This window comes from Eimeria maxima, genomic scaffold, assembly GCF_000499605.1.
Source record: "Eimeria maxima Weybridge genomic scaffold, Emw_scaff57, whole genome shotgun sequence".
NCBI classification, from domain to species: Eukaryota; Apicomplexa; class Conoidasida; order Eucoccidiorida; family Eimeriidae; genus Eimeria; species Eimeria maxima.
This window is the reverse complement of record NW_013563898.1, coordinates 26,884-54,696: the sequence shown is the minus strand read 5'-3', so window position 1 is coordinate 54,696 and position 27,813 is coordinate 26,884. Positions and strand designations below refer to the sequence as shown.

At 48.3% G+C, this 27,813-nt stretch overlaps 5 protein-coding genes across 5 annotated transcripts in view; 2 read left to right on the top strand and 3 right to left on the bottom strand.

Annotated features, from left to right (window-relative positions):
- Positions 1-3,119, bottom strand: part of EMWEY_00008910 (Genomic scaffold old, msy_sf_4, related) — a gene marked incomplete at both ends in the record, with an annotated part of 4,377 nt that extends 1,258 nt beyond the window's left edge. The window contains 7 exons of the mRNA XM_013478664.1: positions 134-243; positions 840-927; positions 1,450-1,546; positions 1,811-1,836; positions 2,061-2,138; positions 2,511-2,611; positions 2,850-3,119. Of these exons, the coding sequence (XP_013334118.1) occupies positions 134-243; positions 840-927; positions 1,450-1,546; positions 1,811-1,836; positions 2,061-2,138; positions 2,511-2,611; positions 2,850-3,119 (770 nt within the window). The remainder of the gene's footprint in view (positions 1-133; positions 244-839; positions 928-1,449; positions 1,547-1,810; positions 1,837-2,060; positions 2,139-2,510; positions 2,612-2,849) is intronic.
- Positions 3,120-3,955: 836 nt separating this feature from the next.
- On the top strand, positions 3,956-11,043 carry EMWEY_00008900 (hypothetical protein, conserved; the record flags this gene model as incomplete). Its single annotated transcript, XM_013478663.1, has 5 exons — positions 3,956-5,647; positions 5,849-6,046; positions 6,266-6,670; positions 7,245-7,561; positions 8,097-11,043. 5 exons carry the CDS (start codon positions 3,956-3,958, stop codon positions 11,041-11,043), a joined length of 5,559 nt encoding a protein of 1,852 aa, XP_013334117.1.
- Positions 11,044-12,127: 1,084 nt separating this feature from the next.
- On the top strand, positions 12,128-14,221 carry EMWEY_00008890 (Chromosome III, complete sequence, related; the record flags this gene model as incomplete). The annotated part of the gene is made up of 2 exons (XM_013478662.1): positions 12,128-13,362; positions 13,663-14,221. 2 exons carry the CDS (start codon positions 12,128-12,130, stop codon positions 14,219-14,221), a joined length of 1,794 nt encoding a protein of 597 aa, XP_013334116.1.
- A 1,151-nt stretch (positions 14,222-15,372) lies between these two features.
- EMWEY_00008880 (hypothetical protein) lies at positions 15,373-16,524 on the bottom strand (the record flags this gene model as incomplete). Its single annotated transcript, XM_013478661.1, has 2 exons — positions 15,373-15,534; positions 15,685-16,524. The coding sequence occupies 2 exons, from the start codon at positions 16,522-16,524 to the stop codon at positions 15,373-15,375; spliced, it is 1,002 nt and encodes a 333-aa protein (XP_013334115.1).
- Positions 16,525-21,928: 5,404 nt separating this feature from the next.
- EMWEY_00008870 (hypothetical protein, conserved) lies at positions 21,929-23,470 on the bottom strand (the record flags this gene model as incomplete). The annotated part of the gene is made up of 3 exons (XM_013478660.1): positions 21,929-21,961; positions 22,284-23,192; positions 23,441-23,470. 3 exons carry the CDS (start codon positions 23,468-23,470, stop codon positions 21,929-21,931), a joined length of 972 nt encoding a protein of 323 aa, XP_013334114.1.
- Between the last annotated feature and the right edge of the window lie 4,343 nt (positions 23,471-27,813).

Sequence of the window (27,813 nt, the reverse complement as noted above, 5' to 3'; positions counted from 1 at the left end):
AACAAGCTGAAAGACAGGATGTCCTGCTGCAACGGGAGGGGGGGGGCGGGGAAAGCTGTCCCGGTGTAGCTGCTGCAACAGCAGCAGTAAGCACGCATTTCGTCAACCCTCCCCCACCGCCACTTAAATGCACCATGCAAATACACGGGATCTGAGCAAGAACCAAAAGAGGGCAAATACGCAACGGCCGACACAAACATGCATAACATGGTATAGAATACAGAGAGATTCGCGTGCAGATGTCTTAGAAAGCGATAAACACACAAAAACCAACCAAAGACTTCTCTCCTGCTTCCTATCCACCTTACAAAACCGAAGAAAGTTGTGCAGTCCGAGCTGCAAACGCAAACAGGAACAAACTGGGTTCGCCTGAAGACATCTGTGAGCGAAAGGACGCAGGAAAGGGGAAAATGGTTAAGTCATTAGGAGGCTTACAATAAGGAAGTAAAACCGCACATATGCATATTATAGACACGCCATTCTGTCCTGCATATTATTTACCTCAGAGATGCATATCATGAGTACCATGCATATCAAAGATAAAGTCGATACACTGTAGGCAGCATATGAGGTGTCTCATTATGGGAAGGCAAAATGGCATGGCTGTTGGGTCAGGGACGAGTGTGGTGGTTGTGGTTGCAGATTTCACGCCGTCTTAATGGATATTTTAGAGAAATGGAGAAAACGAGATCTAGGTCACTGGTACAGGCAACCAAAGAGACGAACTGCCTGCCCGTGGTTTTGCTTTCTTAGGTTTTGTCTATTTAGTGTTGACTTAAGAAATGTTGAGGGGACAGTTTAAACTTAGAGGTTGCTACGGCTTTGATCTGTTGGCCTACGAATCTACTGGCCGCCTTCTGCATCTTTTGCAGGTCCAGCCCCGTTAAGCTGAAAAAGTATTTGTACACCCGATACAAACAGTCAAACCTAAACCCACATAAACAAACCAAAACACCAACATCCATGTAAACACAGACGCATGGAGCTGCATATTGTACATTTTGACGTATGTAGATTTGTGTGCAGAAACATCTTGCATATGCGTTCATATATAAATGGAGGTACATACATTATACATATATAAGGTGTATATATCTATATGCATATTATCATGTATATAATATATACAAAATGTGTACGCATATATATTAAGAGTACATGTTTAAGTATATGGAGTTCAAGGGTGCCCAGTACAGCGACTGCACGGCACAAATAACACACAGACGTCTCGCTGGGCCTCCTCTCTCCCTCCCTCCCCTTCTCCTTGCATTGGCTGTTGGGCGCAGCTTCACGGCATGACGATGAGGGGGCCTACGGTGTGCCATCCATATTCCTTAATTTCGCTGTTTTTGACACAGCCTAAATCTCTAAGCCCCTTCTAACGCTAGAGCGACAGCTTGCATCCTATGTGATAATCCCCAAATTCTAAACCCTATGTGCTGAACCCACCGAGCATCGAACGTCGGTGGCACAAGAGTGGCGGCAAGGATGCGGATGTCTGGGGGCAGAAGCTTATTGATGAGTAACACATACACCCTACAATCTCCTGAAGAAGCAAGCGCAGAGACCCTAAACAGAAGCTCTGCTCCCCTTAAAGCAGACGCCAAATATTCACACAGAAATATGATATACGGAGTATACAAGTGACTGTACCCCATCCTGGCTCTCCCTGTGAATCCTGCATAAACCGCAGCCACAGATCCCTTCACTCGTACCCAATGCAGCAGCAGATGCTGCTGCACACAGTAGAAGCAGCCGGTTGTATGCAACAACAGCAGCAGCATGTAGATGAATGCAGCCAGCGGCCTACCCTCTTTTTCTTCCGTTTTCGACTTTCTAAAAACAGCAAACGCATACCACAGAAGGGACTTTGTGGGCAAATAGGGTCCGCCAGATGAGGTTCCAGCCCCAAACCATAAACTATGCACGCTAGTATCTAAGATACAACCGTCCAAACCCTATACCGGAAACTCTACGAGCATCACTACGAGCATCAATGCGCTGCAGCTCTTCTAGAATCTTTCGGCTACGGGTGTTGAGGTGGCCGCACATAGACTCACAATATGCGCAGGTCTAAAGAGATATAATTCCCTGCCGCATGCACTCCCTTGTCTGTACGTCCGCACCGCGAAAAGTTGCTGCAGCGGCGGCAGAAGCAGCACACACAGCAGAGGCCAGCACCTCACAAATACCACACAAATACATGATGTTGCAGCAAATGTGCATGCCAAGAACGCACGACGACCCCATCCAGGCGTTGCTACTGCTGCTGCTGCTGGACCTGCTGCTGCTAGTGCTGGGGTTGTTGCTGCTGCTGGTGGCTACAAAGACTACAAAGACCCAGCGTACAAGAGGAAGATAAACACCCTTGGCCCGCGCACGCACGGAAACTAAGCCACAAACAAGCTCTGTGCAAAGCTACTTACGACTGTGAGCACTACACCCTAAACCCCAAAACTAACACCAACTCAATCTAAACCACAAACCGTAGCATTTGGGGCCTTTCTCACCAGGCTGCTCTATTGGGTATTAGACATGCTTTTTCTAGAGCTTTAAACAGCTCGCCTTCAACTGTTAAAATGTTGGACGTCTCTGCCTGTGCGGCAAGACCCTAAAGAAATACCCCAACACAACACAATACACAGTTTTTCTGTCGCCGCTGGTGACGCTGCTGCTGCTGATCCTGCTCCTGCTGATGCTCCTTCCCCTACTACTGTGCTCCTTAGGTTGCCCGTGCTGCGTCTGCTTTTGCTCCGAGAGTTGGTACTGCTGCTCTCCATCATCTGGAAACTGGACCAGCTCCATGGACGAGCCCACAAAGCAAAAACATTAAGGTAATATAAACCCACTGCGTAAGCCTCCCCGTTGTACGCAATTTTCAGCAGCACCCGCTGCCGCTGCGCCCGCCTCCAATCGAAGGCCTTTTGCTTCTTCTTGGGCTTAGTGTGAACACCTGAGGGGCCCTCAGAATGTCCATGAGGCATCCACATGTTGCTAGAGGGACTGGTTGCGCGCTCCTCTCTGCTGCTGCTGCTGCCGCCGCCGTTGTAGCGTGGGCGCCTCCGTCCCTCGTGCTGAGGGCTTGTGTCAACGACTGCATCTTCTTCTTTGTTTCTCATGTGCTCGTAGAATGCAGCAACGAGTGAAAGGAAAGAGAAATGCCGAGGGCCTCTCCGAAGCAGCTGTCAACTGGAACCCCTAAATGATAAGAAACCAAGTGTAAGGCCCGGGCCTTAGGAAGCCTAGGTCATTGGGATCCAAATCATAAAAGGTGAATGCCAAGAGCCAGGAAGCGAATCATAGTACGTAAACCCAAAACCCTGTGCACGCATACCCTTCCTGGGTATGCGCTGCAATGCCACAAATTAACGAAACCTCACCTCACAAAAATACGCAACCGGACTCGCTGAGAGGAGCAGAACTCGAGTCTTCCAAATGAAATAAGATAGAGAAATCACTCAACCATTCTTAACAGACGAAAACGAGCAGTGGGTCGAACCAACAAAACCTGGTGGGGCCCCGGCGGGGGCCCCTCCCTCTCGAGGCTATCTTGGGGGCCCATCATTTCGAAGGCCCCGCTGTACCCTGTTGCTTTTGTGGTTGGTGTTTTGGTTGATGTTTATTTAAATTGCATTCAAGTAGAAGGTCAGCTTAGAGGGCTTGTGCATGGGTCTTTCTATGAAGTCACTGCCGAGTGTGGAGGGAGGCCCCTCCTAGTTCCTTTTTTCGCCGTCTTTATTCTTCAGCAGTACACCTTTGCCGGAAAGAGCATTAGAAATAGAATGCTAGTCAAACCACCCTAAGCTGTATTAGCAGGGGGAGAAGGGGGCCCCTTGTCAGCAGACACGGGGAGCCCCTAGGTAATAGGTCTACCGATCATAAGCATCTGCCCAGCGAGAAATGGACGGGTCCCCCTTGGCTGTAGACGCCAAACGGCTAGGCCGAGATCCACGCAATGTTGGAACCAGTGGAGTTTGGGGGTTTAGGGGGGGGAAGGCGACTGCCTTACGGTTCTCATTTGTCCCCGAATGGTTTGCCTTCGGAGTGTACCTACACTCCCTTTTGGGCGGGTTCGTACCGTGCAGGTGCATGGTTGAGCAGCAGCAGCAGCAGCGGCTGCAGCCTAGTGTATAGAGGGCGTGGGCCTGAACCGTGTTCGTTACTTACCTGTTTTCTTGGGGGGTTTAAACCGCATGACCGGTCGTTGCCTCTAGGGAGGGCTTCTAAGAAGAGTAGTAACCCCTCTCTGGAGGTGGAGATTGTCAATGCTGTGGGAGTTTGCTACTTCGACGAGCTGCTGCCAGACCACCCGCAGGCTGTCTGCGTACAGCCCCACTGCTGCTGCTGCAGCGCGCGTCTGCCAACCGACCCGGATCCGTACGGTGTGGGGGGGGAGAGGAAAAAGGCAGCGGCAGCAGCAGCAGCAGCAGCCGCTCGCACGACGACGGTGCTCGAGGAGTATATTCCCTATGAAGCGCTGCAGGAGATAGCAGGGGAAACAAAACTCACTCCTGTTCTCGTGCTTCCTTGCGGTTTGGCACACAGCGCGCTGGAGCTGGTTGCTCTGTCTCACCACCTAGACGATGTTGTCTACACCAGAAGCCTGCCACGTCCCTCCTCATCCGTGCAACAGCAGCAACGACAGCAACGGGGGAGGCACAGAAAAAGGCTTTCCGGTTCGCAGCGGCGTAGCAGCAGTGACAGCAGTAGCAGTGACACCAGCAGGAGTGGAAGCGGCAGTAGCAGCAGCGAGGAGGAGTCGGCTACTCCGACTTTGGGCTGTGGTCCCGAAGCGCCTGGCGATTTAGGGGCTTTCTCTGTGCATGCAGCAGGTTGTTCGTTGGGTTTAGAAGCCGTCAGTATCGCTGAGCTGCACCCTAACACCTTCCAGTGGACACGGGGGGAGGGGCGGCGAGTAGCCGGTGAAAGGGGGCCTCGCGTCTGCTCGAAGCAAACCAAGAAAAGTGACTGCAGCGGCAGCAGCAACAGCAGCAGTAGGGGCAGCACTTGCTGTTCGTGCTGCTGCTGGTGTCCTATGGGTGACGAGGTACATGGTAGCGGCAGTGTGAGAAATGTCTACGCTAGAGGGGAGGCACGGCATGCTCCCGACCCTTTAGAGAGCATCAGACCCAAAGAGTCATTTGTTTCTGAGCGCCTGCTCGAAGTTAAGACAGACGACAAGCACCCCTTCCTTAAGTTTATATTCGCAAGAAACGCAAGGGGACTATATGTAGCGAAACTCAAACACGAAGAAGAAGACATGCTCCCAGAAGAAGCAGTGGCATCCCTGCAGGCTGTAGGGCAGCGACACCAAACCGAAGGCCTCCTCAACATGAGGGGACCTCTAGGGGATCCCCCCATGCAGAACAAAGATAGTTGCTGCGGATTTGAAGATGGAGGCGTGCGCAGAGAGCTCATTGTGCAGGTGATCCATGATGCCCCCTATGGAAGGCGCGTGCCACGACTAGAAGGAGGGTCCCCGCAGCAGCAGGGCAAAGAAGTAGGGTCCCTTGTGTTTAGCGTACCCAAGCCAAACCCACCGCAAACTGCAGTTATCAATATTGCCGTCAGCTTCGCAAATGTTGGAGAGGCCGCCTTTCTGTATAACTCGAACGTTGTCAGCATCTGGAAGGCAGAAGAGGCGAGGGTAAGACCCAGAGCGCTCACTGCGGATTCCATATGCGACAGTAGAAACATGGCTTCCAAAAACCTCAAGATAATGGTGTGCGTGCTTCTTCCACACGTTTACGGTAGTCCGTTATATATGCGCAAGTGTACATACAGGCGAAACGGGCTTTATGGCGTGTATATATATCTGTTGCACGCATGCGTTGCGTTTGTCGGTTAGATGGAGGTGGAGCCGGCGATTCCTCTGTCTGTGGGGAGTCGAAGCATTCGTCGCGCCTCACGCCCTTTTCTACGGTACAGGCACCGCACCGCCTTTGCCGATCCTTCCGCCGAGTCCTTCCAGACTCTGTGCTATTCACCTCACCAAACACAAACCCTCCTTCTAGGCAGCGACAATTTGTGGGCCCTGGACCTCCGGGTACGTTCTCTTTCATCATCATCTTCAGCTTCACATTCTTCTCCTTTTTCTCCGTCTGCTTCTTCTTGTTGACTTTCTTCTTCTTTTCGTTCCTCTTGTTTCTGTGTTTGTTCCTCCTGTTCTTGTCTCTGTATTTGTCTCCTCTCTTGTTCATCAACTTCTTACTGCTGCTGCTTGAAGAGGAGCCTCCAGTGTCTCTTCTCCCTTGTTGCTGCACAGTGTCCACTAGTACGGAATGGATTTATTGGTTCTGCCCCCGTCGCTGTGGCTGTTGTTGATGTCGTTGGGGCTATTGTTGCTGTTGATATCGTTGGGGCTGTTGTTGCTGTTGATATCGTTGCTGCTGTTGTTATTGCTGTCTGCCAGGCGAAGAGCATGACCCGCTTGTTCCCCGCTATGCATGCCCCGACGCACGGTAGCACCGTGCAGACTTTGTCGGAATCTCTCTATGCGCCATGCACGGCAAATTCAAGCTATCACACGGCCTTCACTGCTCTCGCCCCACACCCTCAACACCCCTTTCTGCTTGCTGCAGCGCATGATGCAACAGAAGCCATTTGCCTCTTCGACGCCAGAGCTATGCACGAACCCCTTACCGTCATCGGCCTTCCCTCCCTACGCAAGGTAATGCCAAACAGACATTCGAAAATTCTTGCTGTTGCCTGTCTTTCTCTGTGTCCTTGCCTATATCGGTTGTCCGTCTGCTTTTCTCCTCTGTCCGCTTCTCTCTTTGGTTTGGTAGTCTCTGTCGTTCGTTTGTTTTCCCTCTCTCTTTCGCTCGTTTGCCTGATGGTCTCCGCTGTTTGTTTCCTGTCAACTGTGTTTTTTCTCCCTTTCCCGTTTGCTACCTTTACTCCTGGTATAACTGTCTCTTTTCAATTTTGTTTGCCCAAGGAGGCACCATGGGCCTGTCTCTACGGAGAAACGTGGAGACCCAGTTGGCACCTGTTTCTGGATTGCTAATTTATGGCCAACACACGTTCTTCTCCCTCTTTCAATATCCATTATCTAATGCGTGCATACGTGCGCGCCTGGAGGCGAAGATAGGTAGCAGCTAAATCGTGTGCTTGTGTGCTGCAGATGGGGTGTAGGTACCGCAGCTTGTTTTGGCACAGCAGCACCGACAAGGCGGGAGCGGTGGCTGCTTCGGAGGTTATGCATCCATCCAGCGTCTCAGGTATTGCTGCGCGTCGCGCAGCTGTTTCTGCTGCGGCTGGCGCTGCAGCAGGATCAGGCCAGGCCAGCGGTACCTACGACCTGCTGTCGGCTTTCTCGTGGCGCAACGAAGACGTCGTATGTAGCTCCCTCCGAGTACACCCGGCGTACTGTCCCCCAAACCCCGTGCAAACTGCTGTCCCCTCAAACCGATCCCGTGGCAGCAGAGGCGAAGGCGCGGACAGAGACATGCGCCTGCGGAGCCAAAGACCGCACTTCGAGCCCTCGCCCCTCGAGGTCATCCGCAGCGGCTGTCTCCCCCGTGTCGTCAGGAGAGAGACTGTGGAGATATCTTGGCAGGTACCAGCGACGCTGCACCGCTACAGAGCAGGTCACAATGCAGCACAAACGAGGAATAGCAGGAGGAGACACTACCAATGGGACAGCAACGGCAGCCATAGCAACAGCGGCGGTGTTTGTCTGTGCAGGCTGAGGTTTGTATGTTTCCGCGAACGAGTTGGGGGGCAGAGCACCGGGATCGATGCCAGCCGATCTCGTCACGGACTCCCGTTGGTTCCTCGTGGTTGCAGAAGCATCCGCTGCAGGTGACAGTGGACGAAGTTGCAGCTACTGCCTCTTTCCATGGTTTTGCTGGCGCCTGTCTCCTCACCTTGCCCATCTCGGATTCCCTTCGCAGCGCGCTCACCGGCGAAAGCAGCAGAACCCTCCCAGTCCCTCCTCGCCGCCTCCGCTGCAAAGTCTGCGGGGCGAAAAACCCCATTTCCATTCCAAAAGAAACAACGGCAGCCGCACCAGCTGCAGCAGATGCTGCTTCTGCAGCGGCAGGTAGTAAGAAGGAAGAAGGGCGTTTCCCGCGTTTGGTTGCTCTTTGCAGGAAGTGCTCCTCCCCCATTAGCAGCCTGGCTGGTTTCGGAGGCGTTCCCGAGTCTCCCGGATCTATTACTGTGCTGTGCGCATTTACCACGAGCGGTCGCCTAACGTGCAGGCCGCTAACAGTCAATGACCCGGTGCTGCAGCTGCGCATGCAGAAGCGCTCTCGGCTGTACGCTCAGCTTGCGCAGAGGCAGCGCCGTTGCCGCGAGAAACCCTCGGGGATTGATCTCGATCCCCTTCCACAGCCCCAGGCAGTAGAAGATGCAGCAGCTGCAGTGGCGTCTTCTGCTGCTCTTGCTGCACTCGTTTCTTTTCATGCGTCTCGTCTCAGCCAGCGCAGATTTGTTGCTACAGGAGGCATTCAGTCAGCACATGTCCCGGAGTCCGCATTTAGTGCTGTCTCCTGTGTCTCTGCGCCTCAAACTCCTGGTACTACCGCTGCAGGGGGTGTCTGGCTGCTATTGCAACAGCTGCAGGGGAGCTACAACGAGATCCGTGTGTTGCCTCAGCGGGTTCCGGCTTTACTGCTGCAGCTGCAGCTGTTTCAGTCTCTGCAGCATGAGCTGTTGTTTCGGGCAGCTCTGCGGGCACAGCGGGACCAGCAGCTGCAGATGCTGCGGCGTGCATTGACTTTTGTGACGCCAGGTGCTGAGGTGTTGCTGCATGTGTTGAAAGGGGGCTTAGAGGCTCTGCAGCTGCAACAGCAGCTTCGGCTGCCACTGCAGCTGCAACGCGGTGACTGCGTGAGTACAGGGCTGGCTTCCTTTGCTTTCAGCGACTCTGGTTCCTTCGGATTGCATCGGCCTGCATTCGACACGGAGGCCTACGACCCCGAGCCCCTGGTGCAAATGCTGTTGGCGCATGCAGCACTCGACAACTGCTTGCTGCTGCAGCAACAGCCCGCAGCCAACTCCCTGTCTCTCCTTCCCACAGACGCGTACCCTGCACCAACGCAGATCCTAGAAAATTCTCCAGCAAACAAACCCACTTCCCCCACGGAAGCAGAAGGAATCGAAGCAGACGCCAACAACAAAACCAACCGCAGCAGGGGCAGCAGTAGCAGGGGGGGGTTGCATGTGGAGGAAGACGCGGATGCTCTGGAGCATGCGGCCTGTGTGTCGTCAATCAACAATTTGCTGGAGGGTGGTGCTAGGTTCGATGTCGAGGCTTTGGGGCTCTATACAGCTGCGACGGAGACTTCTGGGCTGCCGTTCCCCAGCGCGCGCAGCCGTTCTATCTTTCGCTACGCAGTAGAGACGGTGGAGGCGCTTACAGGGGCTTCTGCTGAAGGTAGTCTGCTGCAGCTCCTGAAAGGAGACAGCGTGTTGCTGCACCACATCCTCATTGCTGTGCAGCTCTTCCGCGAAGGCCGCCTGTCTGAAGCGCAGGCTCTGCAGCTCCTGCGCCCTTTCTCTGTCAGCAGGCTCTGCTCTCCGGGGCTGCTTGACATGCGCAGAACCACATTGCCTCTTGGCTTCGAGTCCCCGTGCTCCCCCCAGGAGGCGTTCGCAGCAGCAGCATTATCAGCAGCACCACCTGCTGCTGTTGCTGCATTACCAGCACCAGCAACTGCTCCTCCTAAGGGTAACGAGGCAAAGAAAGTCGTCTTCAGAAAGGTTTTCAACCCCGCAATCGCGCCTGCGTTGCCTTGCTGCTGCCGCGTGCTGCTGCAGCACCACTGTGACTTGCATGCAGCATGCGTTCCAGAGCGCCGCTGCGTGTTTTGGGGGCAGGAAGGAGAGGCGGAGGCAGCACGAGGGAGCTATTGCACCGGAAGCTGCAGCTACCCGCACACAGACGGCCTGCAGTCCCTGCTGGCGCTGCTGAAGAGGAAGGTCCGGGAGGGCCTATTCGGTGGTAGTTCAAATACTGCGCTGAGGGAGGCTGTCTTCGTTCCCCAGGCAGTTGTCGACGAACTCGCAGAGACCCTCTTCTTGACACATGAGGTGTTGCTGCTCCCACAAAGGGATCCCGCGGCCAACAGCATCTTCACCAACAACGGTGGGGTGGCGGAGGGTTCGGCCTGTCATTCTGCTGCACCGGGTGCAAGAGCAGCAGACGGTGATTCTTTTCTAACGGGTTTCTCCTCCACAACAGCTGATCAGCACGTCCTGCTTCCGGTGCATATGGGGGAGCGTCCTCAGGTGCCTCCTGAGATACCTGGTGGAGTAGGTACGGCGACCACACAGAGGGAGACAGCAGAATGCCCCATTTCTTCCGTTTGGCTACCCTCCTACTGTCTGTCTAGACACCTCCACTGCTTCCTTCGCAAGGATTCATTAGTAGCAGAAGAAGACGCGGTGCAACAGGAGTTGCAGCGCCACGCGTGGCCTGACTTGCTGTTGCAGCAGCAGCGGTCGCAGGCGGCGCAAACTGCAGCAGCTGCTGCTGCCCCTACTCGTAATGCGTGGGAACCGCTGTATTCAGAATATCCAAGGGGCCCCGTGCTTAACTTGCCGCTGACTATGCAGAGTCTTCTTCCCGATCATGTCCTGGAAGGACTTAGAAGCAGCAAATGGAAGCGCCTGCTGTGCGGTGTTGCTGTTAACGGAGTCATCCTCGCCGATCTCCTCAGACACTGGGAGGTCCCTGTGCTGCAGCGCGTGAGGGAGATACAAGACACGCATCAGCAACAGCAGCAGCGTGTCTGGCAACAGGACCAGAGCGGGGACGAGGACAGCAGGGATCAAGATCGAGATCTTGATCGGACATGGGATCCGCACAGCAGCAATGCATCACAGTTGGTGAACGACCTGCCAGAAGACGCGCAGGGAGCCGTGTCTGAGGAGCTGCAGCGGCTGCTGCTGCTTCTTCAGCCGACACATATCCCTTTGCATTTCTCTATATTCGTTAATGTGCAACAAAGGCAGCAGGAACAACGCCGTATGCAGGCGGAGAGACAGCAGCTGCTGGATAGCATCGCGAGGGCCATGCGCCAGCGAACCTAGGAAAAAACACGTATTTGACTTAAATTTGCTCCATACCTCACATTCGTATGCTTTTGTTGCGGGGTAATATGTTGTTGTACGTGGCATAATGTTCCTAGTATTGCAGTTGTACTTAGAGTGCCATATTTTGTTGTAATTTGCTCTACAACGCGGTATATTTTGCGTTGTATCCCTCATTAGGCTGCTTGAGTAATTCCAGTTTTTTCGTGCAGAAATCTTTTTCTGATTTCGTATCCTACATAAACCCGTGCAGAGAACAGGATACGACGTAATGCATTTCCCCCAGCAGAGAGATCAGATTGGTTCTGGTGGCTGCAGTAAGTGGTGCAGCTGAATTGCGTGTGGCTTGGGTGTAGGCTGGTGTTTACGTAAACCACTCATTAGTAGTGTAGCTCCCCAAGTAACGCTTAAATAGGAAGTTCGGAAACGGTAGGGAATTTCGCGAGGTATGCAAGCTCAGCACAGTGGTACGCTGCATCACGTTAAATTTAAATTGATTTGCCGTGAATAATTTCATCGGTGAAGTAATTTTATTTGCATTAAGGTCGTTTAGGTGTGCTGGGACGAGAGTTGCCGAAAAAGACAAAATAAACTATAATAAGTGCACCCTAATTAATGCAATTCAATAACATATTTCAATTGATCTAATTTCGGTTTGTTATGAAGAGTGGTATTTTTATTTGCTTGTTTCCCCGTGCGCGGTGACGAGCAGCTGCCGACAATCGTACGGCGCATGCATGGCGGCTGAGAGGAAGGCGGTTGCCATTTGCGATCCGTTACCCGAATTCTCCAAAGAGTTAATTAAATGTGTTATTGGAATGTTCATTAAAGCATATTCCTGTGAAAATACCCAATATTGACTTCAGCAGCGCAGAAGATTCCTTGAGCCTATCCCCTTCTTTCCGTTGTCTGACTATCGTTGCTTGGACAAAGTGGAAATCCACTACTCATGGTGTCGGTGGTTTATGGTTTATTAATTTTTTTAACTGTATTTAGACTCTGAGGTATATGTGTATATACCGGAGGATGTTTTGGGGGTTCGGATTGTTGTAGAGGATCTCGAGCCCTTAGCTGTCTGGCTACCATGAAGGCACAAATCCGCAGCATTCGCCTAAATGTGGAGCGTTTCCGGGTTCAATTACCTTTACCCCTTTGCATAAACGTTTCGGTTCCTTTGTCTATATCAAATGCACCAGAATGGGCTGGCTTTAGGCCTACCAACCTGCTGTTTCCCCCTACGTGCTCCTCACTCCACTTCATCGCAGCGCGGGGGCTCGCTACTTCGGGAACACTGCCGAATTCTTCGCAGCAGAGGGAAAGCTGTGCAGCTAGCGGGGATCAGAGTCACCCCCTCGAAACGGATGAGCCATATAAATGTATAGGCGACGACAATGTGCTATCGGATATCCGTGTTGCATCGGACAAAGACGAAGAAGGAGAAGAAACAGACATAGAAGATGATGCCGAATTGGAAGATATCTGCGCTGGAGATCTTAGCGATTGTCCTCCCGCTCTTAAGGAGTTTGTCTTCACAAACCCGCATCCCTTTCCTTTCACAGCCGACCCTGAAGACTTAGAGCCCCAGCAAGTCAAGGATGTTGTAAAGACGCTTCTCAGCATGCGCAACTGCAGCACTGCAGCAGCCGTAGCAGGAGCAGCACCCGCAGCACCAGAAGGAACAGCAGCAGCAGCATCAGAAGCAGCGACGCCAACAGGAGCAGCAACACCAGCGAAGCCAACGGCAGAAGGAAGAGAAGGAGTGTATTCGGAACCTTCTCGCTGGTGTTCTGAGCCGGATATGGCGCTGAATGAGGAGGGAGAGACAAAGTGGCTACAGTACCCCGAGCCCAATGTCCTGTGGCCGAACCCTCTTTTGCATAACCACCGCCTCCAGCCCTTCACCTGCACTGTGCCTGCAGAAGGAAAAGGTGGAGCAGCAGCAGAGGGAACAGCAGAATCTGCTGCTGCTGCACCTGCTGCTGTGGGAGGGGGTCCGTCGCGTTTGAATGAACTTCAGCTGCGGGTGAATCGTCTCCGTCTTGAAGAGCTCTGGAAGTACTCTGGTGTGTATGGAACGTCGTGGGACGAACTCGATGAGGTGTACGTGCAGTTCAGACAGCAGCAGCAGCAGCGGCAGCAGCAATGGGATACCCGCAAGCAACAAATACTGGAGTATGCTGGCGTTGTCTGTGCTCGGCGACTGCGTGCTAAACGCCAAGAGTATCTCAAAGAAGTTGGCGTTAAAATAGAAGACTTGCAACCAGACACAGTTGAACAGATCTTAGTTCCTCGCTCGCTCTTCAGAAGAATGACGCGAAGGTCCTTCTCGTTTGCCGTTGACTCTTGCATGCCCACTGTTTCGTCTGTACAACCCAAGGAAGAGCTCAGCGCTAGCAAATCCTAACCCCTAAAAAATGACTAAAAAGAACCATAACACAACATCACGCCAAACTCGCTGCAGCAGGGGAGGTATTTAGTGTTTTTAGTGTTTTTAGTCGTTTTTTCCTTTTAATTTGTTTTGGCCTTTCGTTTTGTGTTTCGTTTCATATTTTCTTCTTTTCCTAGATGTCGGTGTAGGTATTGGTCGAAGTCTGTTTGCTTGTTTCGCTGTTTCCTTAGGCTGTACTACAAGTGGCACGACACCTACTTTGCCCCCTGGCGGCCTGGGGGCCTCCAGTCCGTCTTAAAAGCCCACGTTACCCTTCGGATGCTGCTGCGCGAGACGAATGAGCGGCAGCTGCACTTAAAAGATGATGCTGCAGCTGCCTCGTTGCGTCCTAGTGGAGCTGCTGCTGGGAGGCACACAGCCAAGCGCACCGCAAGGGACAACACCACAGCAGGGGCAACAACAACCAATCAGCAAGCGCAGCTGCAACAGCAACTCGAACGTATCCTCAGACGCAGATACAGCAGACAGCCCATAGGCAGCAAAATGCCAGATCAGCAAAGGGAGGTTCCCAAGGGAGATGCCTCCAAAGGGAGGGACAGAGAAGCCCATGGGGCCTTTTTGCATGCAGACGAATCTATGCATGCAACGGCAGAGCCGCTGCATGCAACACCTGCAGTAGAGAGCAGCGCTGAGGTAGCAAAGAAGGAGGAGGGCGTCTGGGACTTCACGGGGGTCCGCCGTCGCAACAAACCAACGAACAGACAAGTGGAAGCTGGGAACCCTGAATAAATAAATAATAATAATAGGCCTATAAATTAGATAGTATACTAATTAGTGGATTAATAGTAGAGAAAGGACGAGCGAACAAAGCAAACAAGGAGCAAAGCAAGCGACCAACATACACGGAGAAACAGCAAATAACACTAAGAAAGCGCATCGCTACGTAGAGCGCATGCAGATTTATTTTAATAGAAGCAAATGCATGCTTTAATAGAAACACATGCGTATGTGAACGGCGCAAGTTTCTGTGACCCGCATCATCAACATCATCACCATCATCGCCTGCCGATTGCTCATTTGGACAAAAAGTAACGATGCGCATATATGCCCTAAGAGGGTTAAGCCCAAGCCTTCACGAGACCCACAGAGACAAACAGCAAGAGCAACAAGCCATATAAACAACGACAGAAAGCTGCAAAGGGCAGAGCTTAGACCCCTCAATGCTGGCTCTGGCGTTGAGGAATCAATGAAAGGAGCAGAATGTCTATTTATGTTGGAGGGAAAGGGACGCAAAAAAAGGGAAATTGACTGGGTATTTGTACGAAAACGTGACGGTAGATGCCGTTTAATTCCCCTGCAATTCCTGTCTGTATCTTCTCCGTTAAAGATATTTCTGTTATATCTGCTTCCCTCCTGCCACATATATATGCTGGCAATGGCTACCGCTTGTAATCTGCAGTACAATAATACTAAGTGGCATTTCGTATGCAGTGTTATGACAGAAGCTGCACATTATGGCTGCACAATGTGCTCTCTTCTATTGGGGATCTTTCTTTTTCTATGACGCAAAGGAGGCGAAATTAGCAAAGTGAAGTGTATTTAGCAGGAGGAGGAGAGAAACGAACGAAAGTACAGAGCCACCTTCCTGCTGTGAATTTTAGTGCATGCAAAGTAGAACCCGTTTGCTGTGGTAGTCTATGCTTGTGAGCGTTTTGCACAATATATAAAAAGTCTTATAATGTGAAGAGTAATAGTAATTGTTACTATTGCTATTGGTTGTAAGCCTAAAGTTCCTTTTTATGAAGGAGCTTCTTAAAAAGAAATAAGTATACGCGTTTGGTCAATATTTGTTCTTCGTCTCACGTGAGTTGACTGCATTAGATATAAAATATAAAATACAAAAAGAAGGGGAATGAAAAAGTGGAGGTAATTTTTAAGATCTAAATATTCATTGTATCTTCTTGCACGCGTAGTTTATCGAGACAGTCCAATAAAAACTTTTCTTTTTTCTCCAAGACATGAATAGTTTGGTCAAGTTTTTTTACTGTTTGTTCTGTTTTTCTTGTTGTTTGTTTTCGGGGTGTATTTGCAGCCTGCCTTTCCTTTAAAAACACCATCAAGGCAGTTACGTTCCCTAGTGCTACTTCTAGCTTATTCCGCAGTTGTTTTTGTTTAGTGGTAGCAGCAGCAAGTCTATTATGAATTCTCTTTCTTAAGGGTTTATTAGTATTTGCTGTCTTTGGATAATTTACTACTTCCAATGCTTTTTTAATAGACTTCAATTCTGTTTGCAGCTGCGCTATTGCTGCTAGCTGCTGTTCCTCAGGCAGCAAACCCTGCAGCAGCAGTCTGTCTATTCTTTCTTCTATTTTAAAAATTGTTTCTGCTTCGCTGCGTGGTGTTATAGTTAGCGCCTCCAACAGCAGTAGCTCAAGCGACTCTTGAGCGGCTGCTGCACCTGCTTCTGCTGCCGCTGCTGCTGCTGCTGCAGCTTCTGCTTCTGCTTCGAGGATATTTGCGATAACCGATAATACGGAGAGTGCTGCTGCTGAGCCGTCTTCCGTCTTTGCTGCTTCTGCTGCTAATGATGCGACAATCTCTGTTTGGTGGGGATCTGCGGATCCATCCTCAGCAGTAGCGGCTGCTGCCTGCTCAGCTGCAGCAGCAGCAGCAGCTGGTGCTGGTAGGGTACTTCGTTTCTCCGGTCCTATTGCTGCTGCTTCTGGAGCCTTCAGTTCCCCGCTTGGTTCTCCTTGTGTGCTTACGTCGTCAGTACCTTGAATTAGGTTTAAGTCATGTGCAGCGAAAGAGGAACGAGAAGAAGGGACGAAGTTAGGCGGCACACCCAACAGGTCCCCTGCAGCAGCAGCAGCAGCAGAAGCACCGATGCGCTTGGATGGCTGCTCCCCTCCCTCTACGGCTATATTCCTTGCAGGTTCAAAGAAATCATAAGGGCGAAATATCTGAGAAGGTTGCCCTAACATTTGTGCTTCAGCAGTGGTACCTTCGGAAACTGCAGGAACAGCAGCCACCGCAGCAGCAGCTGCAACTGCTGCTGCTGCTGCAGCTCCTTTTACTAAAAATACAAGCATCGTAAATATTATGATTTTGTTGTATATGCAGTCTACATGCGTGTTTGTGTATTTCTGCCTTTATACTAATTGTTTTTCTCCTCCTTTTTACTGCTCTGTGTATGGTGTAATCGAGCACAATTATTGATTTAAACCCTCAAGAACAAACTGATATACAAAAGGAGACAAAGAAATTGCGAATAGGGAATAAGACGAAGAACGGATGCAGAACAGTAGAAGTCTAAAGAGTTTGCTGCAGCAGCAGAAGGCACGACAAGTATGCAGGTAGAAGTCCCCAGGTATACTTTTACAGGTAAATAAATTAAAAAGGATAATTTAAAGGAAATAGAAAAGTAGTGGAGTTCTGCTGGCTAATCAACTGCTTTGGTGTACACCACCGTTATCTTCAAGGCTTGTCTTTAATACAAAATACATGTAAATAGTATTGCTTTAATTTAGGGAGAAAAGATGAATTTTTGAGGGAATAAAAGCACAACGAGTGGGATATTTCAGGCAATGAAGTGACCTCTTAACATATTTTGTCGTCGGCCAGTACACCGCAGTAAACAGCAGCACCTTACGTACAATTAAACAACAAATAATACATAAATAAAAGTCAATAATAAAAAGGAAAGCAAAATTAAATCATACGCATACAAATGGAAGGAAGAAGGCAAAAAATTAAAGGCGCAAATACTATGATCGCGTCGGTGTATGTTATGGTGCAGAGAAAGAAAGGCAATCATCTGTAGATGCTAATATACAATTTGAATAAAAGTAAGCCTTTAAAACAATTAGAAAACAAAATAAATATATTTAAGCCAGTAAATGTGCATTAAATAAATGGAAGCACCTGGTGCCAGGTTCTGGATGACACCAAACCCTAAATCCTAAACCCTAAACCCTCAATTCCTAAGCCACAAACCCTAAAGAGTCGACTTTAGACCTTAGGTAGACGAAAACCTTGTTTTAGCAACAGCAGCATTTTCTTCAGGTGTACATACACTTCACGAAAATGCGCAAAAAGAACTACTTGCATATAGAAGGAAGCAGTGAACAAATAAAAAGTTCAGCGTTGTGCTTTTGTTTGATAAAAGGACAAAAGGGAAACGAAGGGAGGGCATAATAAAGAAAGAAAAAAGCTAACAGATATGCCCCTTAACTAACGAAAACAAGAAAGTCTGCCAAAAGAAAAAAAGAAGAGCAAGGACAGCCACAAAAACAAAACAAATACATAGATTTGTTTAATTAGACACTATACATGCGATTTAATTTAAGTAGTTAATTTCTTGGGTTTCTATTCTATTTAAATATAACAACACATATTTTTATAATGCATGCATTGAACATAAACTTCGTATATATAAGTGTGGTGACACCAGAGTATGGGCAGCATGAAGAGAGGAATATTAAAAGACCCATCTATTCCTTCAATGCCTGTTTATATCCCTGCAAAAAGATAAACAATCATTACAAATCAATGCAAACACAAAAAGAGGAAGAAGAGGAAAAACAAAGAAACGCGTCGACAGGTTTTATGAGGTGTAGGGACACCGCGCGAACTGCTAGGGATACCGCTGCTTATGCCCCTAAAGAAATAAAGGGAAAACGTATAAATAAGACGTATGAATAAGACTAATTAATTATTTTGTTTTATGATTTATTGGCAACACACATAAGAATCTTTCCACATCTCCCTACCTAAGCCTTCCTACATCTATGCGAATCAATTCAATCATTGCCTACGGCAAACACATCGTACCCTCTGAGGTGTACTTACACCTCAGCTGCTGGCACATAGCAGCAGCAGGCATATGCTTAAGTTAAGCAGCTAAGCGGCTGCGGCGGCAGCAGCAGCAGCAGCCAAACGAACTAACCTTCTCAGCAGACGTCAGCTGTTGCTCCTGCCCTGCACGTGATAGCCACTGCATTCCTCCTTGTAGCGCGTCTGCTACGTCAGAAGCCCCTTTGGTGGAGGCCTGCAAGCCCATGAATGCTTGCACAATACATGCATGCGTGCACAATTTATGCACACATGCATGCCTGCATGCATGCATGAATGTTTGTGCAAGGCAGTAAAATGCATTAAAAGCACCGCATTTATTTGTTTCCTACAATATCTATGTTTTCTCTGCGCGGCTCCTATCCTTCCTGCTGCTGTTGCTGCTGCTGGGCAGGATCTGCAGCAGCAGCAACAGCAGTAGCAACCAGGCCTGTTGTTACACGTCTTATCCAATACTGCGAAAGAGTAACTAATTGTTACCTGGTAGTTTGCCTCTATGGCGCTGCAGAGACAATCAAAGGAGAAGCGCTGCACAAGGAGTGTAGGGATGTGCGCAAGTCGGGCTACAGCTGCGGTGTCTGCTGCTGCTGCTGCTGCAGCAGCAGCAGCACGGGCAGCTGGACGCTTGGGCCGCTGGACCCGAGGAGCTTCGAGGCCCCATGCAGGTAGCGCCTTCCCTGAAGGCTTCAACCCCAGTAGCGGTTGCAGCGATGCATGCAGCGCTGAGCAACTGCAGCACCAGCAGGAACAGGATTAACAAGGAATAGCTCATACAGAAAATCAGCCATGAGCACAATAACAAGGGATTATTGCTAATGCTTTATTATTATTGCTATTACTATAAACGTTAAAATATATTGTATTATTATATTTAATAAAGAAAAATGACGTTATTAAGTGTACTTATAGGACGGCATACGTGAGTATACCCATACTAATGTTTGCCTGAAATAAAAATAAATATAATATAAATAGCCCTATTAATAGAAATAACAGCAGTAATAATAATAATAAATAAAAGGAAAAGGAATTAAAAAGAGTAAAGAAAAAGAATATTTTTATTTCTTCTGTACTCACCGTACACTGTAAAAAGGCCAAAAAACGCTGCGCATGTTTTGTACATCATGGGGACGTAGACGGAGGTTTATCATCAATCTATTAATAAAAAAACAAAACAATAAAAGAAAGGAAGAATAAAAATTAAATAAAGAAGAAAAGAAAAGGAAAGGAAGGAAAATGAATCGAATAAAGAAGAGAGAAAGAAAGAGATATTAAATAAACCTCCAGGTGTACGTGCACCTGACGTACATAAATCTACCACAAAGGAATAAAGAGAGGAGCATTTGTGCCCTTCTTGGCGTTTCCTTTTTCTTTCTTTCTTCTCCGTCCTTTACCACTTGCCTAACATGCCACTGACGTATCTATAAAAGATGCAGCAGCAAAGAGGAAACACATTCAGCAACAATAGCAGTAGCAGAAGCAGGAGCAAAAAGAACAAACAGCAACAGCAGCAGGAGAAACCGGAGCAGTAGCAACAGCAGCAACAGAAGCAGCAGCAGCACGCTAGATGCTGCAGCGCCTGGCGATACAAATGTAGGCAGAAGCAGCAAATGCAGCAGCAGCAGGAGGAGCAGCAGCAGCAGGAATATTCTTACGTCCTCTATAGACAGCACAACATTTAATAAGCTCCAATAGATGGTGATTTCCTCTAAGTATTGATAAAGCTGCAGCAGCAAGACGAGGGCGAGTACATGCTGCTGCTGCAGCAGCAAAGCGTCTATTGATAAAGCTATTGCAACAGGAAGCTGCTGTATAAGAGGAGCGTGGGGGCCCCAAGGGCACGTCGAGGCCTTTGGTACCTTTGTAGCAGCAGGTGCAGCAGCAGGAGATACACTCATTTGTACTGTCCATCTTACAAATTCCTGCGGCTGCTGCTGGCGCTTCTGCAGCGTTTGCTGTTGCCGCTGCGGCGTCTCGTGCAGTGTCTGTATACACAAATATAAAAAAAGAAACAGAAAATACAAATATGTTTTCTTAAGGATTTAATCATACATACAAAAGCCAAGAAACAAACAACAATACCTTACAGGCAGCTAATCTACAATGGCTGTTAGAACAAGCAGCACCAGCAGCAGTGGCAAGCAGCAGCTCTAAATGCTGCTGCTGCTAATGCGTCGACTTCTGCTGCTGCTACTGCTGCTGCTGCTGCTGCCTTATGTGTGTATTTCTTACGGAGTACGTATCTAGTACATGTTGTTTAAAGTGCCATCTCCACCTAGAGCAAAGATTACAATCTTGGCATGAACAAAACTGAGAAGGAAGGAAGATAGGAGAGCAGCAATTTTGTAGTAAACGTTCATCAATAATAGAAGTTTGCTGCTGCTGCTGCTGCTCTTGTGGGGTATATAAATGTAATCTATGTAAAGACCATAAAGCATCGAACTCTTTTGCATCAGATGTTACCATTGCATAACTTAATATACGAAGCATGTAAGAAGGAATTTCCTCTATATTTTCCTCGTCTCCTGCAGTTGCTGCTGCTTCAGCAGCAGCAACTGCTGCTGCTGTTGCTGCAGATGCCACCGCTGCAGCAGCCGAAGAGGATGTGCCAGATGGAGGAGAGTGGCCGGATCCCACACATGCTACAAAATCAGCAGCGCTAGCACTCGCAGCAGCTGCTGCTGCAGCAACAGCAGCAGCAGCAACAGCGCCTGCAGCAGCAGCAGCGTTGCCGTGTTCAGGGCATGTTGCATGCATTGCACGACGATCCGTTCCTTGTCTAGCAACACAAGAAGCAAGACGAGGAATAATCCAATTAATTCCTCTTATTTGGCTTTCTTCGTGCTCAGGTAAAGACGTAAATACATCCTCTAGCAGCACACGAGGCAGCAGCAGCACGGGAGTTAAACGAAAACCCCAACTTAAGGGTACACAAGGAGGAACGTCTGTCTCCCATGAACCAGATAGCATATAATTAAACTTCCCTAACATACGAGATAATGCACAACAAAATCCCTTCACGCTAGGCACCTGCATGCAAAAATACACAACATGCATGCATACAGTAGCTACAGCAACACAGACTGTAACAGCAGTAGCAGGTGCAGCAACAGCTACAGCAACAGTAACGGCAAATGCCTCCAGCGCCATACCAGCGCAGGTAGACAACCGCGGTGTACACATTACAACAGCAGCAGTAGTAAAAACAGTAGCAGCAGCAGAGGACAAGCAACAGCAGAAAGTCATAACCTGCTGTTTGTATATATAAGGCTGCGCATACGGGAGCAGGAGGAAGTAAAACCGGGCCACGAAAATGACGAAAAAAGGGCTTGAAACAGAGCTCTACATCAAAGGTGCTGCTGCTGCCGCTGCGGCTGCTGCACGGAAGTGGATGCAGCCACACATTTTGTTGCAGGAGGTGCAGCATCCCATCTATAGAGTTGAGTGCAGCGTGTAGCGAGGGGCCATCAGGTGTTAAGCCAAATTTTTGTAGATATTTACATTTATTAATAAATTGCTGACACTTAAGGTGTTTTATTACTTCGTCCTCATTATCAGCAATAAAAGGACGAGGATCATAAGGAGAAAGCCCCGCAGCTTCTAAGTCCCCTATTACAGCCAAACACTCAACAAACAGACCCATCAGCTGCAGGAAGCGGCAGCAAAGCGCAGCAGCTGCATGCGCACACACGCACAGCCGCAACACCACACACCACACTACACACATAGCAGCTACATATGCATCCATGCATGCATGTATGCAAATGTTTCTGGTTTCATATGAAAGAAGCAGAGGAAGATGAAGAAGCACATGTATACAGACTTCACCTGCTTCTGCTTCTTCGTCAGCAGACAGAAGCTGCGCTGCCTCAGGGAGTGCCTGCAGGAGACCGTCTTGTCTACAGCGAAAGCGCGTTTTTTTAGCAGCAGCAGCAGGAGGAACAGGAGTTTTGAAACCTCTCCAGAGGAGTAGCTCGGCAAAACATGTATCTTCTACCGGCCAGCTGTCTGTAGCCCAAGCAGCAAATTCTTCTTCTCTTGTATCTATGAGTTCCTGCTGCGAGAGTCTTTCTCCCTGCTGCTGCCTCCGCTGCGGCGGCTTAGGCCCCAGCCGCACCAACATGTCCCATGCGGTGTCTACGGCGCTCATCTCTGCTTCGTCAGCAAACATTAAACCCTCCAAAGCCCCAAAACAACCTAGCGCATGCAAACGAATACAGAGACGTGCGTATACAGCACAAAACAACCTCAGCAAACCTAAGCGAGACGTCAGAGCTAAGGCAGGAGGATCATCATCAGCACAAGCAAACACAGGCACGGAGCCTGCTGCCGTTGCTGCTGTTGCTATTCTCGTTGATTTTGTTACACGGCCTTGTGTTACTGCTGCAGATGCACCGCGGGGCCTTCCAGATGTTTGTGCTGCGTCTTTATCTGCTTTCCCCTGTGCAGAAGCAGTCGCTACTGCAGCAGAAGCAGTTGATGCTGCTGCTGCTGCTGCTGCTGCTGCTGCTGGTGAGGCTGATTTCCAGTGTCCTGCTTTATAGGCACTCAGTATAGGGGGAAGGGGCTGCTTAAAGAACATGCAGCGAAGGAAGGTGTCTGAGGGCCCTTGGCCTTGCAGCAAAGGCAGCAGCAGAAGCAGCAACCGCTGCATCAGAGCAACTTGGTCACGAGGGGAGATGTTGCCTGCTGCTGCTGCTGCTTGAACCTGGACATATGGCAGAAGTCGTGCTAGATCCCTCTCAGGGCTTTCAGGTGTATCGGCACCTCCTCCTGCTTCTCCTGGTGGTGGTGGTGGTGCTGCTGCTGCTGCAGTGTTTACATGATCAGGTATTGAAGCAACGCATGCAGGCCGGGGCCCTCCTAGCCAAATATTCTCCTCTACAGGATAAGGCAACATAGCGGTCTAACAACAAAAAAAGAAAGACACAAAACAAACACAACACATAATATGCCCCCACCGATTTTGCACGAACATGTCGGCTGCTGCTGCTGCTGCTGCCGTTGCAGCTGCTTCTGCTGTTGCTGCTTCCACACAGACTCACCGGTACATAATCCACAAATGTTCTGCTGTTGCCGCCTATAACGATGTTAGGAGGCAATGCTGCATGTACAACAAACAGGCTTCGAACTGTACGTACACTCGATGCTTACGTTAGAGGCATTAATATTCCTAAGCTGCATCTTAAAGATGCCCACATCAGCCACTTCTATAGAAATCTGTGTACCTAGCGTGTTACAATATTAGGAAATACAGTTATATATATATTTGTGCATATATATATTCATATATTTATAGATGCCATGTATGTTGCAGTAAAGCTGACTTGGGAGGCCTTGCCGCAGCAACTCAGTGATATCGAGAAAACCTCGTGAGCATTTCACACAGGGAGGAAGTTTGGCTGTTGCAGTTATTGGGGGTGGATGAGGGGTAGCATTATGGGGCCCCGATGCAGCTGGAGGAGCGAGGGGGGTTGTTGCTGCAGGGCCCTGCTGAGGAAGAAGTGCTGCAGTTGCTTCTCTAGGGGCCCCCTTACGGGGCTTATGATTTGAGACGGAGGTGCATTTCATTGCGGATCGCAGCGCTGCAGCTCATCACACGCCGTAATGGTGACATGACAGTTCAGACACACGCGTAAACGGATTGATTGAGGAAAAGAGGGGCTGCGGGAAGTATTGAACGTACATAAGAGTAATTAAAGGGGCCTTCGTGTCTTTAGTTGCGCTTTTTGCAGTTAATTAGAGCCAATTTGCAGCCTCCTGCGGTGGGTTATCGCAGCCTCAATGCCGGTGGGTGGGAGCGCTATTGCTGACGAAATAAAGAAGAACGTGGTCTTGGTTCAGACGTAATATCAATTAAAGCCGTATTAAAACTTGAAATCAAATAAAAACGGAAAATTACAAGCAGCAGAAGCCGGCAGACGACCCATTTAGGGAGCCAGGAAAGCCGCTCGCGACTCGAATGAGGGTGCAAACTTCTACTGGATATTCACCTGAAATTGTTCATTCCGTCTAGCTAAAATTCACTTAATATTAATCGAAATAAAAATGATATTAGTTTATTGTATTTAAAGTTAAGAGTTCCCCAATGGGGGTTGATTTCATGGAGGGGGGCCATTGGACCCTCAACCGGCAAACTGGCACACGAGCACTTCGTCCGTCGCCATTGCCGCATTGTTTGGCCTTCAAGCAATAAAATAAATATAAAATATGAAAACAAATTAAAAATATATTTATTTTTAACTAATTAGTGCACTGATGGAATGCACCATTGTCTTTGCAATATATCGTAAATCTCCTCATACTTAGAGCAAGGGTTTCCTGGTAGTGTCCTCTGTCTGCTATCTGGAAACTCTCTAAAGCTGCTTTTTCTCCAAGGGCATGCATGCAGTATTCTTTATTTACGACGTTTCTCCGCACGGTTTCCCCTTAGGGTGTATGCGCACCTGCACAGAGGGGCGGCGAACCTTTTTCTAATCACCTATATTATATCACACATAATACTACATGCATCACGACAGGTACCTTGTGATTATAACAGGCACACAATCAAGACCCCCGAACCTTCTCTGAAGGAGATCAAAAGAATCTACGATGCTGTTTACACTACACACTAAAGACTATTATAGTATTTGAAGCTGATAAACAAGGCCACGTTATTATATATGTATGTATACATTCACAAAAGGAGAGAGAAACATTCAGCACAAACTGTAAACACATGTATGAAATGGCTTCTTCGCCCTCATCAAAGCCGATCTTAGCTGAATATATATTATTAGCGAGTCTAGTGGGGCAACGAGTACCTTGCAACTAAGCAACTAGATGCTTTTAGGGTCTAGGGTTTAGGCTATAGGGCTTATTGGGATTGAGTTTTGTTGTGCAGGGCCCACCGGGATGAAGGCATACTCCCGCTGTTGTTTGCCGACACATCTTTGCTGCCCTTATTTGCTAATTTTCTGTATGCTTCAGGAAACATTAAAGACGGCGGCTGTTTATCTGCTTCAAAGCAAATTTATAAAAGCTTAATTTAAAACGTATAAACAGCCCTCTCTGTATAATCTAATTACTGTTTCCTTATTTATATACTAAGCATTTATTCTTATGTTTGAGACTACAGTTATGAATATTAATGCTATGAATATTACTGCCATCTTGCTACCAGGTTTGCTTTCTTGTGTTGAATGTTTCGATTGTTGAAGCAGACTGAGGAGGGATGAAAGAACAATCATTGACCATCTTTGGTTTAACAGGATTTTCTCCTCATTAAATAAGTCCTAATATCAAACATAAGAAGAAAATAATTATCTAATTGCTTGTTAATCTAACGCTCTAAAAAGAATTATCCGCGGATTCCTGCGCCTCGCAATTGGTTTGAAAACAGGAGGTAAACTTTATGGGAAACTGTATAAAGCAGAAGTTCTTATACTGTTTGGCTGAGTTTTTAAGAAAGTAGAACAAAAATAATGATTGAATCTATGATACAAACAAAGCACACGCCAACAGTCACCCCATCATCGTCGTATGCACCCTTCGATCGCGACATGCTCTTAGTGGGTAAGTAGTCAATATTAGGTTGAATCAACCGCTTTCCTATACTTTTCCAGGTATTACTAGTTCCCTGTTGGCCACACAGTGCACATTAATTAAGAAAAATGACTGTTTCCCTTCGATTACATTATATCGACACCTCCTGTTGTGGCCGCCTGTGTGCCCAATGCTGCAGACTGTCGCGAGCGCATCAGCAGCTGCTGTGACCAGCGTGTGCGACTCGCTCCTTTGCCGCCAAATTTTGTTGTTTTATTCATTAAAATTGAACAATAGGGTTATATGTTCGTATTCAAAGTTAAATTACGTTAAAGTATTCGCATGCATAGGCTCTACAGTATCAAATGGCCTCAGCGGGAGAATGCCAGTGCCAGCGGTGGCCATCGGCGATCCCGTGCTTTGAGGATACTTCTTGCACTATCTTCTGACTTTTTAAACATTCCTTTCCTTTTTATTTCAAGTTAAAACTGAGCAGCGTGAAAAAAGAGGGGAATAATGCCTTACTCGTCTCCTTAGAGGAGTCTGTCAACCAATCGGGGCGGTGGTGGAGACCAAGGAAACACCTCTCTTGATTTTCTCCTTTTCCTTTTAGTTTTCCCCTACTAGACAATTACTAATTAGACCGCAGTCTTGGGATGCAACGAAATGCCGTCAATTGCGTCTTCCGTGGCCACTAATGTAAGTTTTAAGCCCTACAATTCGAAGAATGTGTTTATTACGCAGGTTGCTGATAAGGGGAAAAATTAAATGCATTTTTCTTCGTTTTCTAAGCTGTTTACTCGATGCATTGAGGCTTAATTGCTATAAACAACTGGATGCTGCCTACGAAATCGTCCCCTTTTTGCAGCTTTTCCGAATGCAAAAGTGCATGCGTTGCTGTATAGGACGGCATGTTAGAGGACTCAAAGAGCCTCGCTGATCAAATCGGCCATTTAAATATTCTATGGATCGTCTTGGGTGTGTGTGGAGCTTTAATTGTCGTATTTGGCATCTTTATGTTGGCCTTAGGTGCCTGTGCGACACAGAGGTGAGTCAACTCTTCAATATGCATGCAGCTTTCTTCAACAACATGAATTGTGCCATAATTCATTTTCATTCTTCTGCAAACTCTAGTTAAACAGTGCTTTTAGATGATACTAGTAGAAGTAATTACGCAAAAAAAACCAATGCTTTAAGGAGCTCGCAGCTTTTCTCGGTCAGCATCTGGAGTTATGCGTGGGCTGTATTTGCGATTCGTGCTGTTGAATAGGAGTATTTATCTATATATATGCGTGTATACTTGCAACGTATGTTATATACGTATCTATGTGCATGCCTGCACCACAGATGTATGCAGGCGTCTTTGTGTTTAAGCCGATATGCCATCCTTTGCAGCAGCAGTCGAAGCCATATTGGCTCTCTCATAATAAAACGACAATTTAATTATATATGTAATGCAGTAGTATATTGAGTAATAAGTAACAATCGAATTATATAGAGGTATTCCTAATAAATTTCTTTAATTTGTGCTCTCGGTTAATTTTTTCAGGGAACACCAAAATGAATTCGGACAAAAGCCGAGTTCTTCCATGTCTACGTGAGACCTCACCAAATCCCTAAATCCTAAACACTAAACACTAAACCCTAGACACACATGCATGCATGCATGCAAGAAGAAACAACATCTCTTTCTTTCTTTCTTTATGCTTTTTCAGGTCTGGCGACTTCGACGAAGAGAGGCCTCTCATGGGGAGAGTGTTGCGGAGCCAAGCTGGGTGGGTAGAAGAGCAGCCCACAAAACCCAACAGCAGTAGGAATAAACTATTGCAAACACGCAAAAAAATAAATAAAAACAACAGCATAACAGTGACATATGATGGTATAACCTCTAGCTCTCGACGTGCACCCCAGTTGGATGCAGCTTATCTAACCAATATTCCCTATAGCTGAGGCTTTAACACATATACAATATGCATGTGTGTTTAGGCAGTAGGGTTTAG